Source organism: Choloepus didactylus, chromosome 2, assembly GCF_015220235.1.
Source record: "Choloepus didactylus isolate mChoDid1 chromosome 2, mChoDid1.pri, whole genome shotgun sequence".
Taxonomy (NCBI): Eukaryota; Metazoa; Chordata; class Mammalia; order Pilosa; family Megalonychidae; genus Choloepus; species Choloepus didactylus.
The window spans coordinates 170,628,614-170,649,048 of NC_051308.1; the positions used below are offsets into that span (position 1 = coordinate 170,628,614).

The 20,435-nt window shown below is 33.9% G+C and overlaps 1 protein-coding gene across 1 annotated transcript in view; it reads left to right on the forward strand.

The window, feature by feature from the left end:
- Positions 1–20,435, forward strand: part of LRRIQ3 (leucine rich repeats and IQ motif containing 3) — a 235,148-nt gene that overhangs the window by 144,632 nt on the left and 70,081 nt on the right. Inside the window, exon 9 of the mRNA XM_037826915.1 lies at positions 12,835–12,964. Coding sequence (XP_037682843.1) covers positions 12,835–12,964 — 130 coding nt within the window. The remainder of the gene's footprint in view (positions 1–12,834; positions 12,965–20,435) is intronic.

A 20,435-nucleotide genomic window follows, 5' to 3' on the forward strand; every position in this document is an offset into this window, starting at 1 on the left:
TCTCACTTCTTTTAAAGACAATGTTTGATTACCCTTACTTCCCATATCTTTAGTACTGTCCTATCAGATTTGTTTCTTTTCTTATCTGATTAGTTCCTCCAAGAATTTTTGCACTGTGGGTCCTGGTGTGGCAAACTTCTAAGGTCATGTATGCCTCGACATTGGAATAATAATTAGGCAGGATATAAAATATTAGCTTCAAAGTGCTTTTCCTTCAAATATTATAAACAATGCTTATTTGTTTTGCTGCATCCAGTGTTGCTGTTGAGAATTATAATGTTAATCCTATTCTAGGTCCATGTTCTTTTTCTCTCAGAGCTTTTAGAATTTTCTAATGATGTTTTAAATATTATTATAAATTTTTAAATACTTAAATTAAAAGAAATCAAAGTGAATAGATGAGAGTTTTTCTTCTCTCCAGTTTGGCACTCAGTGAGCCCTTTTCATTTGAAGTCCTACATGTTTTTTAATATAGGAACATTATTTTCATGAAAATTATGTAATTTAATTAGGTATTCTGTAAACTAATGAAGTATCAGTGGAAAAAAAAGAGTTGTTAAATCTTTGAAATTTAATTTGATTTCTTTGGAAAGACTCATAATGATGCTGCCAAGTTTTGGGTGATAGCTTCCATTGGCTTTTAGTTCTCTACTCTCTGTCATACAAAATACCAGATTGTTGGATTATAATCTAGGAAATTTCCTCATCTTCATGATGTTCTTCCTTCCTAGGAGTTTAAATGTACAACTGTAAAAGAGAAATTGCCCAGTGGAAGGACCACATATAACAGTGGTTTTGTGATGAATGATTTACTCCATTCTAGGAACTATCCCTTCCTTTCTCCTTAAATTCACCTAGAAGAATGTCACTTCTAGCTTTTGACCATTCCCTAATACACATCACAAAACAGGCTAACTAATTCCTCAAGAGGCCATTAAACTCAGAAGCTAAAATAACCAGAAAACTGAGGAAAAAACTATTGCAAAAGAAGGGCGATAATCCTTCCCCAATCCTGCTTCCTTTCCTTTTTTTTTTTTCACAAGCATTCAAGCATTACCCATCACTCAATAAAACTCTTATATTCTTAACTCCATCTCAGCATGTGCCCTGCTGGGGACTTCAACTAATACACTGGGATTCTTGGTGAGTGCTGTAAATTAAAACAAAATTGTTTAGGCTAGAAAGGAATTTGGACTTGGTCACAGGGGCAGACCAGGAGAGAGAATGTTTGTAGTGTTAGTAGCTACTAGAAGAGGGTCAGTCTAGTAGGTAACATCAGCTCCAATGAGTACTGTATATTCTGCTCATCGGCCAGGTGGCTAGTAACAGAAAAGCAAGTTGACAAACTGGTATGAAAAATTAGCAACATTGAAACTGGATCAGGTTGAGATAGTTAACCAGCATTAATGAAGTCTATCATCAGGTATCAAAGCTAAGACACTATGCTAATGGACTGTCAATAAGACAGAAGAACTTTAATTTTAAAAAGAAAACTGGGACTAAAGACTGGAGTGCTAGAACTGAGGTGTTATGGATAGAATCGTGTCCCCCAGAAACATATGTTCAAGTCCTAAGCTCCAATTCTGTGGATGTGAACCCTTTGTAAGTAGGCTCTTTGAAGATGTTATTGGTTAAGATGAGACAAAACTGAATCAGGGAGGGCCTTAATCCAGTATGACTGGACTCCCTATGAGCAGAGGAAATTTGGACACAGGAGGAGACAGATCAGGGGAGAAATAGCCATGTGATAGAGGCAGAGATTGAATTGTTGCCTGCAAGCCACCCCCAGAATGCTACAGACTTCAAAAAAAGCATGGTCCTGCTGACATTTTGATTTTGGACTTCTAACTTCCAAAACTCTGAGAGAATAAATTCCTGTTGTGGTACTCTGCTACAGCAGTGTTGGCCAACTAAGACAGAAGGTTTTGGAAATGGTCCAAAATAGATATCAAGTTAAAAAAAAAAAAATCAGAAACATTGCAAAGGTAGAAAGGGCTCCAGAATGAGATGGAAACTTAATTCTTTGATAGACTATGAGTAAAGGTAAATTAATATGGAGAACTAACTATTGTTCTGGAGAGGCTTGTCTCCTGCCATAGGTTCGAGAATTGGAAGGAAAGTGAGGTCTGTATGTTGGATATTTAGTAGCTCCAAAAACGAAAAAGGGTTACAGAAATAGATCATCATTTCTACCAGCATCTTTTCCCTCAGAAGCTTTTCTTCTCTCTGTATAATTTAAGAGATTGTAAGAGACTTATGGTTGGTAGAATTAACTATATTTGAACTTAGTTAATATGAATCAGTCTGCCAATTATTGAGAATAAAGTCTCTTCTTTTTCATAGATAGACTAAAGTATATAAAAACATTGCTGCATGTCCTCTCCATGCCTCCATTCCAGCACAATAGCCTCCTATCTACAACTATGCTCACCAGTCTCCATTTCAATGTAGGCATTAAAATGCCTTTGTTCATTCACCTTAAATTAAACTCTTTGCTCCCAAGCCAAAGCCTCCTTCTTGGCACCTTGTCTTTATTTCCTTTGTTTAAGAATGAAAGTATTTACAGGATTTTACCTTTTTAGCTATTTCCCTCTTCTCTTCATCTTGCAGCATTAAATAAAATAATAAAGTTTCTAATGTAATCCATAACAATTTCTTTGCTTTTAATAAGATCATCTTTACTATAAGGGGAAATTAGTTCTTCAGATTTAATTGGAATTTTGTTATTCAGATTTTTCTTGTGTATGTCTCTTGCTCAAGTTATTTATAACTGATCTTCTTTCAAAGTGACTGTTTCACATGAATGTCTTTACTCTCCAATAAAAATATACACCACTTAATGGCAGGTTGTATTTTGTTTTTGCCACCTTTTACCTAGCACAGTGATACACACATAGGAGGCACTCAACAAATATTTTCTTTAAATATTATCTGTTGCATTTAAAAGAAATATAATCCAAACTCTACTTATATTATTTGTTGTTTCAACGTATTATTCATGGGGTCATTTTATTTTATTTTCTGAAAATATCAATCCACTATGCTACTATGAAGGAGTAGCTAACAGAATGCTCTTTGTAACTGAGAGCTTTGTATATGGGTGGGAGAAATGAAGGGTACCACTGAAAGAAAACGGATTAAACTTTTAATATGCAAGTCAAAAAATAAAACATAGAGTGCAGAAGAATTCTATAAAGTTAGGGGTTACTACAAACTGGCCATTGCAATAAAATTCATTTTTCAGATGTAAAAATTATTCTCCAATTTCAAAATACTGGAATAGGTATACATTCTCAACTACTATTTATCAAAGGAAATTCATGCACTCATTTCACAGGAAAAAATCTTAATGGAGGGTAGAGATAGAAGAAAATATTTTAAAAGCATGCTTTTCCTTTTGAGTTTTAACTACTGAGCTCATTGGGTTGTGAAAAACATTCACAATTTTAGGTTTCTTGCTATCATGTAGAGAGCCAAGATGATGAGAATTCATGAGCACTTAAAGCAAATCTGGTGCTCACTATCCTCAAGGCAAAATGTAATGCTTGCTATCATTAACTAATGGTGCACCTCAAGAGTTTAAATGTATTTTTTTTTTACCATCTTTAAACTTTATTACTGTATTTTTCTTCAGGGTAAAAAAAAAAATATTGGTCAATTTTCACTGAAGTGGGCTGGATTTATGTATTCACCTCTCATCAGTGTCAAAAGGAATTGTGCACATCATTCCCTGGACAACAGGATGAAAACTTTTCTCTGATTGGACAGTAGGGATATCAGCTGTACACACAAGATAAGTGTAAAGTTGAAAAGAGAAATATGCTTATTAATTCATCCAAGCTAGCATATTTTAACAATTTGAAATTTGCAAAAAACTGCTCATAAAATTATTTACTTCCTCATAGAAGAAATTTAATATTAGCATTTTAAAATAGAGTGAAAATACCATCATAAAAATTGCTTTGCAAAGATTGCTAATGCAAAACTTTTTAAGCTGTCCACTCTTTTCTAATAAAAATATAGCAAAATCAATAAAATGACCATTCTTTACCACTTACTTGGAATGAATTTTTGTTTGTCCAAGGTAAAAGAGAGTGGCTATTTCAGTGTACTTCAATATTGGTCAAATCCTTGAATGACAAATATTTGTGTCTTATGACTCATCTAGAAATCAACAGTATTGAATTTTCTCAAGAGAAATTTAGACACCATCACTTGGAGGGAGAATATTAACTAGAAATATTAACAAGAAAGTTGTGTGAAATACATGGTGGAGTTGGGCAGACTGAGATTTGCAGTGGGGCTTTGCAGTCTGGTCACCCAGGGTCAGTGATATTGCTTTGCTACACCTCAGGATATATGTATATGTGTATGTATATGTATATGTATATGTATATGTATATGTATATGTATATGTATATACAGATACACATATATTTTTATAAACAAAATGTGTACTGTGTGTGTGTGTGTGTATACACACATTTTGTTTGAAAGAGCCCCTGCAGTTCTTGGTATATGATATGGATCACTGGAGAAGGGGAAAATACAATTATTCTGCATTCAGAACTTTGAATTTAGGCACTTATATTGTAATAAAAGCTTATGTGAAGCAACATTGACTAATATCCTGAGCTCCCAAAGTAATTATATTACTCCCAATTGCAAGAGGCTAAAACCTCAATGTCAGAAAGTATTATTCAAGTATTTTTAATGAGTCATTTTAATAGTTTATTGATATGCATTTATAAAGCATATCTAAGTAGATTACACTATGTTTTACTTTAGAAACATAACTATCTTTATGGATGGCATTGTTAATTTATGAAGAAGTTTGCTTTACGGTCAATAGAAATCTCCTCCTCAGATTCTAAACCACAATTTAAAACATATAAACTCTCTAAAATGCTGTATTTGCTTAAAGTGCTTAGGGCAAAGAACAACTTAAGCATCAGTAAAATTTTGGCAGCCCCTATCTGTTGCTCTTTTATTTCTTTTCGTAAATATAGACATTGCTAAAATATATCTAGACATGTAGACTTTTGAGCTTTATATTTTACCAGTAAGAAAAAAGGCATTTCTTTTTTTACCCCCTGAAAATTCTGTTTTATTGCTCATCATTAAATTTTATACCACCATATTAAATAATTTCATTTGGGTATTATTTATGCAGTGTTAACTCATATTACTCATATATGTTATGTCTCTTTCATTTCAAAGGATTACATTTACTAATTGAAAAAGATTATTCTAACCAACTGAGCTAAAACATAAGTGTTCATAAAATGTAGATTTTTATTAGGAGACTTTTTAGCATTCAGCCTATGATTTCTACCATATTTTTCTCACTCTCAATGCCTCTATTTTGCTTCTCATATTTTCAATCTACCTAAAGGATTAATCATTAAATTATGAAATATTTTAAGAAGGGTAGAATTTAAATGTTCACAAAGAAATATCTTTGAATTTTTGCCTAGCACAGTACCGTGGATATAGCTGGCACTCAGTACATGTTTGTTGAATAAACTAATCAACAATCCTTTTTTGTTATTTATGACTTGACACTGCTACAAAGGTTGAAGAATCCAATCAAGTGGTACAGGGATATAAAGATAAGTAAACCAGACCCCAGTCCTCAAAATAATTCCTACTAGGGGTGATAAATGTAAATAAGTATGATACAAGGCAACATGCAATAAGTGCTTTGAAAGTTATATACAAACTGGGACTGAATAGGTATAGGAGGAAGAGTTATACTCTGTTTAAAATGTGATATTTAGGCAAACCATACACAAAATTATGTTCAGTTATTACTGTATAATACTTTCTATTAGACAATGTAATCAATGTGTTAGAAAAATTGGCTTGTGAATAGAATTGCATTGCCCTATAAATAAAAATTAAATACATTTCTGGGGATAATTTTTAAAGAAACAGAAACCTATGCACTCTGAAAATTCCCATGCCTTTTCCTTTACTTATGCTGCCTACTCTCAATTATTATTGTTCACATACTTGCTTTGTGTTCTCTCAACTTGAGATTATAACCTACTCTAAAATCTCTTAGAAGTTTTCAGCATCTTTCACTGGGTTCTACATCTGCTAATATTAAGTATCCACTGTAGTGCACCTGACAAAGAATGGGCCTCAGTAGTTTGCACATTGCTGCCACTACCTTGGTAATGATAGACCTTAGGCCTTAATCATTCTTGAACTGGGGGAACATAAACTTTCTATGATAATTTTTTTTCATCTATTCATAAACTGCACATTTGTGGCAAAATATAATATCCAGGCACCCTCATTTCCCTTGGCTACTTTTTGTCCTCTAATGTAACATTTTGTTTAGAAAGAAATATAGCATTTCTTTCTCTATCTACTATGTCTCTCTTGTATTTGTTTATCCAGGTCATCCTTTGTGAATTCTCTTTCCTGTGTATCAAGGGTATTATCACTCTGATTCCTCTTTGTTGAGATGAGGATCAAATGCAGGTAGTAACAGTTTTTCTAATAGTGGGTAAACCTGCCATTCACTTAAAGGAGACATTCTTAAAAGTAACTTTTTCTTGTAAAACAATACTTTAAATCATATAGAACAAGTAGAAACAATTTTTGTGTAGATATGTATGTTTTTGTTCCAAGCATATCTACATATTACCTTATGTTTTACATATAAATTGCAGTTAAAATCACAAAAGGGAATTTGTTCATTCAAGAATATTTATTAATGGCCTACTCTATGTCTAGTACTTTTATAGGCACTGATTTAAACAAAGAGACCTAAATCCCTACTCTCATGAAGTTTACATTCTAATGGGTCAGAAAGAGACAGCAAGTTAAGCAAAGAAAGAAAGAAAAAAAAATATATATATATGTATATTATGACCCTATGCTATTATAGGTTAGATGATGAGAAGTGCTATAGAGAAAATAATGCAAGGAAAGGGAATTGAAATATGTGTATGAGGCCATTTCAAATAGGATGGTCAATGAAGTCCTTACTAAGATTAGCTTGAGTCAAGTCCAAAAAAAGTTGAAGAAGAAAGTCCCTGTTCCTTCTAATCTGGTACAGGGGAGAGTATATATGAAGGACTTGGAGAGGAATATGACTTGCATGTTTGAAGAGCAGTTAGATTAGTGCAGATGAAGCAGGGTCAGTAGGGAAAAGTTTTAATACATGAGGTCAGAGAGGTAAACGCAAGACGGTGTGAGAGTGATCATAAAGGGCCATGTAGAGCTTTGGGATTTACCATGAGTGACATGGTAGTCCATTACATAGTTTTGAGAGAGAAACTCAATTTGGCTTATATTTGAACAGTATTTCTCTGACTCTCAAGAATTGGCTGGATGGTAAGAGATGCAGAATGTAGATGGGAAGACCAGTTAGAATACTATTTCAATAATCCAGTGAGAAATGCTTGTGGCTTGGACAAGGGTAGTAGTAGTGATGGAGATAAAAAGTGGTCAAATTCTGATTGTAGTTTGAATGTAGAGCAAAAATGATTTATTAATGGACTGGATGTAGGTAAAATAGAAAGTAAATGTCAGGGAAACTGGAAAAACAAATTAAATTAAAATTGGAAAGCCTGTGGGAAAAACAAGAGGGTAGATCAAAGTTCAAATTTTAGTTGCATTAAATTTGAGAAGTCTATTAGGCATCCATGTGGAGATGTTGAGTAGGTGGTACAATAAGAGCCTGGAACTCGGGGGTCTCAGATGCAGATATAACTTTGGGAGTTATCTGGGGTTAGATGGTATTCAATGCCATGAGACTAAAAGAGATTATTAAGGGAGTGACTCAAAATAGCAATAGTCCAAGTACTGGATCCCAGCACTTCCAACAATAAAACTTTGGGAAGATGAAAGGAATCAGCTTGGGTGTCAGATGGAAAAAGTCAGTGAAGTAGGAGAAAACCATTAAGTGTAGTAGAGTATGGCAATCCAGAAGCCAAATGAAGATGCTGTTTCGAGGAAAAGAATGATCAATACTGAATGCTGAAATGAGTTACTAAGGAAGAATAACAACAGAAGACTAGAAAATTAGCAAAGGGTCATAAAATTGTCAGAGGAAATGTTAAAAAGAATCTTAAAAAGAGAGGTAAAAGAAGACTATAGGATCAAAGTCGAAGGGGATTATAAAGTCAGTCTACTTTGATTCACTTCAAGAACCTGGAAAGTAGCTTCAAAACCTTATAGGCCCCTGACCACCATATCAGCCTTTGTAGAAGGCCTAGATAAATCCTGAAAAACCAGTATACATTAATCAAGAGAGATAATGCTAAACTCTGTCACCTCCCTCCTCAGACAGAAATCCCTGGATATAATTGTCCCACTTATGATTGCCAAGTATCAGAACCTATCATTCCAGCATGTCTCCCACCATTTTATGAACTTAATCAAAATTATTATAATCTACTCTAAGAATATGAGGTTTCAGGTACACTAGGCCTTCCAACACCAGGAGTCTAGACACTGATAAGAATTAAGCAAGAACTTCAGGACCACTGAATTTATTCAGAAGTGCTTAACTGGCAGTGATTTATATACGAGGAGGGTAGAACATATATCAGTAACATTTATGTTTTCTTGAAAGATTAGAGTACAAAGTCAAGCAGAAAACCACCATGTATCAGAAGATGCCTGTTACAATAGATGAGGCACACTCTGTGGTAGTTTTTGATTACTTGACCCAGCTGATATTCACTCTGCTCCATGGGCAGGAAAACCTTTATTAGATTAGGCCTTCTGATATCTCTCCCTTCTTCATGGTTTCAAAGATCAACCAATAAGTAGGCATATCCTTTCTTTTCCTCCTTTCATCATATGTAACAGAAAAGCCCATTTTTCTTTATCTTGGCAGCTTAAGCCTCAGTTCTTTTAGAACTTTAGATTTTCGATCATCTTCCTTAGATTTGTGCCACTGTCTCATATGCACCTGTTCTGGTTTGCTAATGCTGCTGAAATGCAAAATACCAGAGATGGATCAGCTTTTATAAAGGGGGTTTATTTGGTTACACAGTTACAGTCTTAAGGCCATAAAGTGTCCATCAAGAAAGGGTACTGTGCCGGTTTGAATGTATTGTGTCCCCCAAATGCCATTATCTTTGTAGTTTTGTGTGGCAGAAGTTTTGATGCTGGTTAGATTTGCTTGGAATGTGCCCCACCCAGCTGTGGGTGATAATTTTGATGAGATGTTCCCATGGAGGCATGGCCCCACCCATTCAGGATGGGCCTTGATCGGTGGAGCTATATAAATGAGCTGACTCGGGGGGAGGAAAGTGAGTGCAGCTGGGAGTGATGTTTTGAGGAGGAGCAAGCTTGCTAGAGAGGAACGTCCTGGGAGAAAGCCGTTTTGAGGCCGGAGCTTTGGAGCAGACGCCAGCTGCCTTCCCAGCTAACAGAGGTTTTCCGGATGTCATTGGCCATCCTCCCGTGAAGGTACCTGATTGCTGAGGTGTTACCTTGGATGCTTTGTGGCCTTAAGACTATAACTGTGTAGTGAAATAAACCTCCGTTTTATAAAAGCCTATCCATCTCTGGTGTTTTGCATTCTGCAGCATTAGCAAACTAGAACAGGTACCTTCACTGGAGAAAGGCCATTGGCAACTGGAAAACCTCTGTTAGCTGAGAAGGCATGTGGCTGGCGTCTGCTTGCTTCCAGGTTGCGTTTCAAAATGGCGTTCTCCAAAATGTCTGCATCAGCTTCCAATGGCCATCTTCAAAATGTCTGTCTCAGCTCCAGCTCGCTATATGCTCTTTCTATCTGAACCTATATAGTGCTCCAGTAAACTAAACAAGGTCCACACTGAATGGGCAGGATGAAGCCTCCATTGAAATCATCCAATCAGAGTTATCACCTACAGTTGGGTGGGTCACATCTCCATGGACACTGAGCCAATAGGTTCCAACCCAATCTACACTAATATGTCTGCCCCCACAAGAATGCATTAAAGAATATGGCTTTTTCTGGGGGACATAAATATACAAACTGACACAGCTCTTAGTCATGGATCCTTCTTTTATAAAAACCGAGGAAGGGAAAATAATTTTAAATTGTGACAATGACATGTGGATATATGAAAAACAGGATATGTAGACTAACTGAAGAAAAGGTAATTATGAAAAAAACTGACCAGCTATCTATTTAATTTCTGGCTTTATAAATTTTGTGAGTGTATACATTCACTTAGTGTGTGACAGAGATTAGATATTTCAGAATTGGCAAATAGATATATTTTTTGTCTCATTCTTTCAGGGAAAGATAAAGGAATACATATTGGTGGAAACAAAATTGTTGAACATACCCTTACATTCCACTTTCATTATTTTCTTGAGGGCAGGCTATGAGTGTGGTATCTAGAACAAAGAAAAAGTCTTTCTGTGGTTTAAATGAAATTTGAGGTGATTTTTAATCTGTGATGAACTACATTATTAAGAGGAAGAGAAGTTATCAAAATAAAGCAAAATTCATAGAAATAGGAAGATATAAGAATAGTGATGGAAGAAGATAGAAAAAGTTGACATTGAAAAAGCATTTGGAGTTGTTACAAATTTGATTGCAAAACAATGTTCTACATTAATTTTTGTCATAATTTGTTTAATAGAAATAATTGGACCTAAGTAAAAATAGAAGAAATGTTGCTTAATTAATTGCACCATTCGTTAAAATCATGTTATACTTTGATATGTTTCAATATCATGTTATTATATTACAATTATTTTTGGCAAACTTAAAAAATTCTAAATATAAAGAGACTATATGAGCTCAAAATTACTTACATTTTTGTCTTCCTGGAAAAATGTAGAGTGTTTTTGACATGTAGATACTGGACAGAAATTGTGCTGTATAAGAGTTGATGAGTGAAGGATTTTTTAATGACATTAAAAAAAAACCCTAATATTTATTCCAGGAACAGATAATACCTAATTAACTGTAAGGAGCATTAATAAATTCTTACAGAATGAGTCACTGAGTAAAGGCAAATTGTTTCCAATAGGAAAATTAGAGAACATCATATATAAAATTAAAACATAGAAAGAACTCCAGGCATACTTAATTAAATATATAGATTGTGTGGTATAGAAATTTGGGCAGAAAATTGTAAATATAGGGACCAGGACACATACATAAGTGCCTCTTTTAAACTGCAGAATAAAGGAGGCTTCAACAAGTGGATAGATCAAGGTAACAGGGAAATTTGAGATTGAATTCTCTATTTCAAAATTTTCTCAGCAAGACAAATTAAAGAGTTTATATGACTTCCTCTCCTTAAATGAAGGTTGTGCCATTCACCAAAACTAGGAATACAGCATGAGGAGGTTTGAGAGGAAAGATATGACTTCAGTTCTCTTGAGTATAAAATGTCTGTGAGATTTTCTAGGATGAGGAAAGTTATGACTTCAATTCTCTTGATTATAAAATGTCTGTGAGATTTGCCAGGATGAAGGAGCACAGCTCATGGTTATTGTAAGTGTTAAATGAGTTAATAGCTGTGAAGAGTGTAAAACAGTGGGGCATAGTTTGCACTATGTAAGTGTTCCATAAACAAAGCAAATGTCTCAGATCGGAGATCTCTCTGAAGATACGTATGTATGAGTCTTCAGAATTCAGATCAGTTCTTCTCACAAGGGAAAATAAAATCTCCTGGGAAAGTTTTTCAAAATAAAAATGTATGCTCCCTCGAAGGTTCTGATTTTCCCATGTGATAGTAACTGCTGGTGGCCTCCCAATATCTATCCTTTTCTTCTGTCTTGGTAACAGACCCCCTAAATTATTCCAGGCAGCAAAGTACCTAGTAAAAAGGCTGCAGTACTACTTTCCCCTTTTCTGCACTGGATGGCCAATGAGATGTAAACAAGTTATTTGAAGCACTGCTGGGAAAGCTCCTAAGACATGTGACAAATGTCCTTTTGTTATTTCCCTTTTCCTCTGTCTTCCTGATTGGAATGTAAACATGATGTTTGGAACCCTACGTGCTCTCTGACTCATGAGAAAATCCTAAGGATTGAAGCCAGGTAGATGCAATAAGATAGTGATAAAGAAAGTTGTAAGAAGCCTGAGTACCTGATGACCTAGAGAAATCTCCAAACAGTCCTGGATAGATTGCCTACCTCCAGATATTTTGCATATAATAAGAAAGATATAAATTGTATCCTTAAGCTTATTTATTTTGGATTTGAATTATATTCTGAGGAAACAATTCCTTAAACCAGCCCTGCTTATCCCCCCATTCAGAACCATTGATTAGAAGATAATTGAAGCCTTAGTGAGAGTGTTGAATGTAAGGATAGAACATTGGAGCACATCTATATTTAAGGAATAGGCAAAGTTAGAGGCAAATTAAATGTAAAGAACTAGAAACAAATGTTGAAATTGAAGTGAGTGAGTGGTATTAAGGAAGAAGAAAATTTCAAGGAAGCAAGGTGGAACAGTGGTAAAAATAATCCAGAAAGATCAAATAAGATATGGATCAAACAAAATCTATTGAATTGAACTAGTTGCATGTTATTGGCAGAACTATTTAGGGGGATGTTATGGGTATAGTGGGTTGAATATAGTGTGGAAAGTAAGAATAATAGGGATTGCTATCATTTTGGCTGAACTTTTTTATATTTAAGGTACTGTATTGCAACTGTCTAGAAAATTATACCCTATTTTCACAAGTAAGAAAACTGAGACATGGAAAGGTATAAGCATACAAAACTGAATAGTTTAGTCTTGATCCTAGAAATGGCATTTGCAAACATCTTCAATGCATAAGTCATATGGTAGCTCTTTGGGGACTCTTAAATATACGAGATATCATTGTCATTGCTTTTATTTTGTTTCCACAGAATATGGATTCTCCAGTTGATATTAAAAGTGCTAGTGAACAGAGAAAATATGTTTCCTCTATTTTATCTGAATTAGAAACAAAAGATATTGGCATAAAATCCAAAAAATCAAGGCAACTCATTCTAAAAGGTTAGTTGTATGAATTTTTTAATTGTATTTTGATGAAGAGTAAATAAAGGCATTAGAAATTAGGTATATTAATTTAGACCTCCAAATACTGGGATCCACGAAATACTTATTGAGAATTCCAGACAAATTATCCATATCTCATGTAATATCTTATAAGTATACATATTCAGAGAGTTATCTGATGGGTATCAAGGATGTGATTTTTGGTAGAACTTTGGAATTAGGAGAAATTAGTGTTAGGAAGAACCATACTGACCTGATAGCTTTGTTACTGTATGGCTATGTTAGCATAGTACCTTTTTCAAGAAATTTGCCAAAGGTGATAGAAAATCAATCTTATTAAATAATAATATTAAATTCCCTTCAGACTTTGAACATAATTATTTTATTATTTTGTAAAATAGAAATACATTCTATTTTATCTTATTGTTAATAAAATTTTGGTTATCAACTTGTGCACTTGTTTTATTTTTCTTTTTATGGAATTTTTTTGATAAAATTTTCTATGACCAGATGACATTCTTTTCTTTACCTCTGGCATTAACAGAAGAATCATGAAGTAATTTTTGTAAAATCATTTGAAAGTCTTATCAGTTATCTCAAGGCCTTCTCTTAATTCTCATATACTCAAATCCTTCTCTTTATAAAAACCTATGGTAGTGTCTTTATCCTTGGTGATTTTCCCTTCTTTGCATATGAATTGGTCGAACTCTGCCAGATCCTTATTTGTCAGTGACTTTGTTTGCTATTTTATCAGTTCTCCATCATTTTCACATACTTCATAAAGCCCTGCATCTTTTATTTAAATATAATTTAATTTTTACCCAATTATTTGACTCATGGGCTTATAAAACAAAATGAAATAAAGGAAAAATAGTAGTCCCATGTCCCATACCTCTCCACTCTTTTCCTGGTACCCAAAAGCAATTTCATTCAATAATTTTAACTAACTCTTCTGTTATTTACTTTTATATTTCCAAATTACATGCTTATTCCACTAAACTTCTTTTTAATTTTAGATATTATCTATAAATTTCCACTGTGAAAGATGAAGATTTCATTATAATTATAAAATATCCCCTACATACATACACACACACACACACACACACATACTTACACATCCTCTCTCTATTGTCCTAATAGAACTATATCATCACTATTTGGAGTTCAATTAATATTTAATATTTTAATTATGTAAATACTTCTCACAGCTGAGGCAACTAATGTATTAAGAATATGTTTCCTTATACTGCTTTTTCTTGAAAATTTGTATGAAAATCTCTCATACAATTCAAACCACCACTATACCCAAACACATCCACAAAGTTTTTTCTAAAGATACAAATGTACCTCAGAAATATTCTGGGTTCTGTTCCAGACCATCACAATAAAGCAAATATTGCAATGAAGCAAGTCGTGTGAATTTTTTGTTTTTCCAGTGCATATAAAAGTTATGTTTACACTATGCTATAGTCTATTTAGTGAGCAATAGCATTATACCTAAAAAGCAATATGCATACCTTAATTTAAAAATACTATTGCTATAAAGTGCTAACCATCATTTGAACCTTCAGAGAGTTGTAATCTTGGTGGAAAGTCTTGCCTCAATGTTCATGTCTGCTGACTGATCAGGATGGTGGTTGCTGAAGATTGACTATGGCAATTTCTTAAAATAAGAAAACAATGACATTTGCCACATTGATGGCCTCTTCCTTTTGTGAAAGATTTCCCTATAGCAAATGATACTGTGCAATAGCATTTTTTCCCATAGTAGAACTTTTTTCAAAATTGGAGTCAATCCTCTCAAAGCTTGCCACTGCTTTGTCAACTAAGTTTATGCAATATTCTAAATCCTTTGTTGTCATTTCGACAATGTTTACAGCATCTTCACCAGGAGTAGACTGCATCTCAAGAAACCACTTTCTTTGCTCATCCATAAGAAACAACTCCTCATCTGTTCAAGTTTTATCATGAGATTGTATAGTTCAGTCACATCTTCAGGCTCTATTTCTAACTCTACTTCTCTTGCTTTTTCTACTACATCTGCAGTTACTTCCTCCGGTGGAGTTTTGAACCTCTCAAAGTCATCCAGCAGAGTTGTCAATTTCTTCCAAACTCTTGTTAATGTTTGACCTCCTCCCACAAATCACCAGTGTTCTTAATGGCATCCAAAATGGTCAAGCCATTCCACAAGATTTTCATTTGACTTTGCCCAGATCCATCAGAGGAATTATTATCTATGACAGCTATAGCCTTGTGAAATGTGTTTCATTCCGTTTCATAGTAAGACTTGGAAGTTGAAATTACTCCTTGATACTTGGGCAGCAGAATGGATGTTGTGTTAGCAAGCATGAAAACAGCTTTATATCTCATTGTACATCTCCATCAGTGCTCTGGGATGACCAGGTGCATTGTCAATGAGCAGTAATATTTTGAAAGAAATCTCAATGGTGGGCTTAAAATGTTCATCAAACCATGTCATAAACAGATGTATTGTCATCCAGGCTTTGTTGTTCCATTTATAGTGCAAAGGCAGAGTAAATTCAGCAAAATTCTTAACAGTCCTAGGATTTTGGGAATGGTAAATGAGCATTGGCTTCAACTTAAATTCACAAGCTGCGTTAGCTCCAACAAGAGAGTCAGCCTGTCCTTTGAAGCTTTGAAGCCAGCATTGACTTCTCTTTAGCTTTGAAAATCCTAGATGCTATCTTCCAACATAAGCTGTTTCATCTACATTGTAGATCTATTGTTTAGTGTAGCAAACTTCATTAATTATCTTAGCTATATTTTCTGGTTAACTTGCTGTAGCTTCTACATCAACACTTCATCAATCTGCATCAATCACTTCATAGAATAGAAGAAAGTTAGGGCCTTGCTTTGGATTAGCCTTTGGCTTAAGGGAATGTTGTGACTGATTTGATTGTCCATCCAAACCATTAAAACTTTCTCCATACCATAAATAAGGCTGTTTTGTTGTCCTATCATTCATGTGTTCACTGGAGTGCACTTTTAATTTCCTTCAAGAACTTTTTTTTCTTTCACAACTGGACTAATTGATGTGGGAGGCCTAGCCTTTGGCCTATCTCAGCTTTCTACTTGCCTTCCTCACTAAGGTTAATTATTTCTAGCTTTTAATTTAAAATGGGAGATGTGACTCTTCCTTTCACTTAAACACTTAGAGGCCATTATAGGGCTATTAATTGGCCTCGTGTTTTTCCTCAGGGAACAGGGAGGTCTGAGTAGAGGGAGAGAGATAGGAGAATGGCCTATCAGTGGAGCAGTAAGCACACATACATTTATTAAGTTTGTTGGCAGAAGTTCATGGCACCTCAAAACAATTACAATATAACATCAATGTTCACTGATCACACATCATGATAACAGATACAATAATGAAAAAGTTTGGAATATTGTGAGAATTAACAAAATGTGATAAAGACACACAAAGTGAGCACATGCTGTTGGAAAAATGGTGCTGATAGAATTGCTTGACACAGGGTTGCCACAAGCCTTCAATTTGTCAAAAAACACAATATCTGCAAAAAACAATAACCCAATATACAATAAAATTAGGTATGCCTGTATTCCTCCTTGAGCCATTCATCCTGCTATTTTAATCTAGACTGGTTGCTCTCTAAACCTGCTTTTACAGCTGTAAATTTGATCTTGAAAATTCATCTATCTATTATGTTGGAACCCTGGTTTCCAGGATTCTATATCTTCTTTCTTGGTTTCTTTTCCAATTTTTTTCTTTATTTTCTCCATTAGTGTATATTCTCCATTAGTTTACTGAGAAATTATATAAGGCAGGCATTTTTTTTTTTTTTAGATCCTTGAATGCCTAAACATGTCTTTATGCTACACTCATATTTGTTTGACAGTTTGACTGTGTGTAGCCCTTCAGAATTCTATCAGAATTACTTCATTATGTTGTAGCTTTTAGTGTTAACTTTGAGCAGTCCATTGCCACTTAGTTCTCAGTCTAGTGTATATTAACTTTTTGTGTTGTTATTTTTTTCTAACCCTGGAAACTTAGCTTCTTCTCTTTATATCAGGTCTTCTGCAGTTTCAAAGCGATTTGTCTCATAGGTTTTTGTTTTTTGTTTGTCTTCCTATTAAATTTATTGGTCCTTTTCAATGTGTATTATAAATTCATGCACACATAGTTTATATCTCTCGGTTTAGGGTATTTTTTCTTGTATTATTCATTTTTATATTGTCATCCTTCAATTTTCTCTTTCTAGAACACCTGCTCCATAGATGAAACTTTTGGACTGATTCTCTTATTTTCCTGCTTTTTAACACTCATCTCTCCATCTCTTTTTATGTTTGTCTCTTTTCTGGGAGATTTATTAAATCCTATTTTCTAATTCTTCTATTTTTTATTTCTGTAATTATGTTTCTAAAATTCAATTTTTTTTTCTCATTGTCCCTTCCTTTTACATCCACACACACTCTATACTTTTTTTTTGGTTCATAGATGCAATATCTTCTTTATATCTGTGATAATATTAATACTATATGAATTTGTTTAGATTTTTGGATGTGGCTCTTCTGCATCCTGTATTCTCCTATTCTTCCAATTCTGCTAATCCTTGTTTATTCACTCATATTTAAGAATGAGTTTCTGAAATGCAAGCCATTTAATCCTTTTCAACCTTCTCTCTATGTTGATATTTGAAATTCAGCTAACTTGTGTCCACATTATATTAAATATGTGAGAGGAAGGAGAGAAGTGGGAAAGAGGGAGGAAAGAAGCAGGGGAGAGTCAGGAATATTTGGGATGCATGCCTATCCTGCTCCAAGCAAGAGATATCTAAACCCTTACAAAACATCACTCATAAATCAAACCCGGTACCTCTCAAGTGAGTGCTTAATGCATCCATAACCAATGGATCATGAAAATGGAAATGTCTGCCATCCCAGTGCTAGATAATGTCACAATGTAACATTTAATTTATTTTATTATTTCTGTTTTACAGATGAAGAAAGTGAGGTTAGAGAGCTAAGATAATTTGCTCAAGGTCAATAGTCCAAAAGTACTAGAGCTGGCACTATTCCAACCTGCATTTCCTGACTGAAAGTCTAGCCCTTTCTCTTTTACTGTGCTGCCTTCTGAGGACTATAACTGAAACATTATATAATAATTTCAGCATATGTATGGAGATATGACTGAATTAGATTAAGCTATTTGAATAAAAGATCCATGAAATCTAAAAAAAACTGTCATTCATTAACAGTCAAATATTGTAGAACCACTCCCTTTTATATAGAATTATAGCACATTCAAAGAAAAATATGATTCTCTGACTTATTTCCTAAATTTATTTCTTTAAATTTCTGATGTTTAAAAAACATGAGAACTGAAAAGAATCTTACTTATCTAAAACCATTATAATTAGAAGGTCTACAGTAAAAATAACATTTCATTTTCCATATTTCCTTAATAAAAATGGTTAATTTAAAAAGCAACCAGAAATTGTACTGGTGTTGTTTAAACATATAGTTTGTGGGTATTTATGCATGTGTTTTATCAATTCAGTATTGAAAGCTACTTTTATTTATTTATTTATTTATTTATTTATTTATTTATTAATTATTGAGCAATATCTCCTGTTTCTTTACAATTATCTCATTTTTCTATTTAAGACTATTTTAATTCCTTTTCCAATTTTTATGTAGCAGCATATGTTTCATCCAAAGTCATATAGAAGAAGAAATACCTTTTCCTCTTGGCAGTGTTTCTCCTTCTTTCAACAAAATGTTTCTTTTCAGAATGATAAGTATAATTTTTTTTTCTCTGACCACACTTAAACATGGACTTAACAAACCTTAGTTTGGGGAATGAGGATGTTTGGCAGTCTCCTTCTTCTCCCATTTAATTGTTATTACCAAATAATAGCATTGTGTTAGAGATACAAGACCTTTCTGGACTCCTTACTCATTTCCCTTAAATTCAAAGATGAACAATGCCAGGAGTCCTGAGTGGGAAGAGTGCTGTCACAGTCCCATATGCAGCAGCCTCTTTTAGCTTCCATAATTTTTTTAATTCATTTTATTGAGATATATTCACATACCATGCAGTCATACAAAAAAAATTGTACATTCGATTGCTCACAGTACCATTACATAGTTGTGCATTTGTCACCAAAATCAATCCCTGACACCTTCATTACCACACACACAAAAATAACAAGAATAATAATTAAAGTGAAAAAGAGCAATTAAAGTGAAAAAGAGCAATTAAAGTAAAAAAGAACACTGGGTGCCTTTGTTTGTTTGTTTTTTTCCTTCTCCCATTTTTCTACTCATCCATCCATAAACTAGACAAAGGGGAGTGTGGTCCATATGGCTTTCCCAATCCCATTGTCACCCCTCATAAGCTACATTTTTATACAATAATCTTCAAGATTCATGGATTCTGGGTTGTAGTTTGATAGTTTCAGGTATCTACCGCCAGCTGCCCCAATTCATTAGAACCTAAAAAGGGTTGTCTATATTGTGCGTAAGAGTGCCCACTGGAGTGACCTCTTGGCTCCTTTTAGCTTCCATAATTTTTATATGAGAAACCCTTTTCAGTTCTAGCTTTTACCTACTTTTTAGTGTTTATTAAAACATAGTCATGATAAATTTTCATAAATGTTCCATGTCTACTTGAAAATTGTGTGGATTCTTTAATTAATGAATGTACAAGTCCAATAAATCAAACTTTAAAATTGTTACTCAAATTTTGTTTCTTCACTATTTTTTTTTTAAATTTTAGTCTGCTTAACTGAGAAAATATGAATTTATCTGCTTCTCACTAATTCAAGCAAATTTTGGTTTTTACATTTTGAGGTGATTTTATTAATGGCTTACAAGATGAATATAAATGGTACATATTTTTGGTGAATTGAACCCTTTATCATTATGTATTTACCCTCTTTTTCTCTAGTAATGCTTTTTACCTTATACTCTGTTTTGCCTGATATTAGTACAACTACACCAGCTTTATTTTTTGATTTTCTTTTGTTATGGCTTTTTGACTTTAAGTGTGTTTCCTGTAAATAATATGTAACTGGGCTGGCTTGTTTACTCCATCTACAGTGTTACGTTTATTGAGAAAAGTGGGCTTATTTCTATTCCCTACTTTCTTTTTCAGTTGGTTCTGCTTTTTCTGTTTCTTTTTTCTTCTTTCTTGTTTTTTCGTAATTGATACCCACAGTATTACCCCTCCCTGTTTCCCACATTCCCAATTAAGTTGATAATGTTTAGAAACTGTCTTTTTATTTTGAAATAATTTCAAGTGACAAAGAAGGTACAATAATATCACAACATATCCCAGAATATCCTTCACCCATCTCTTCCAAATGTTAATATCTTATTTGATGTAATACAATTATTGAAACTAGGAACTTAGCATTGAAACAATACTACTAACCTAGCTATAGACCATATTCATGTTTTGCCAATTGTCCCACTAATGTCC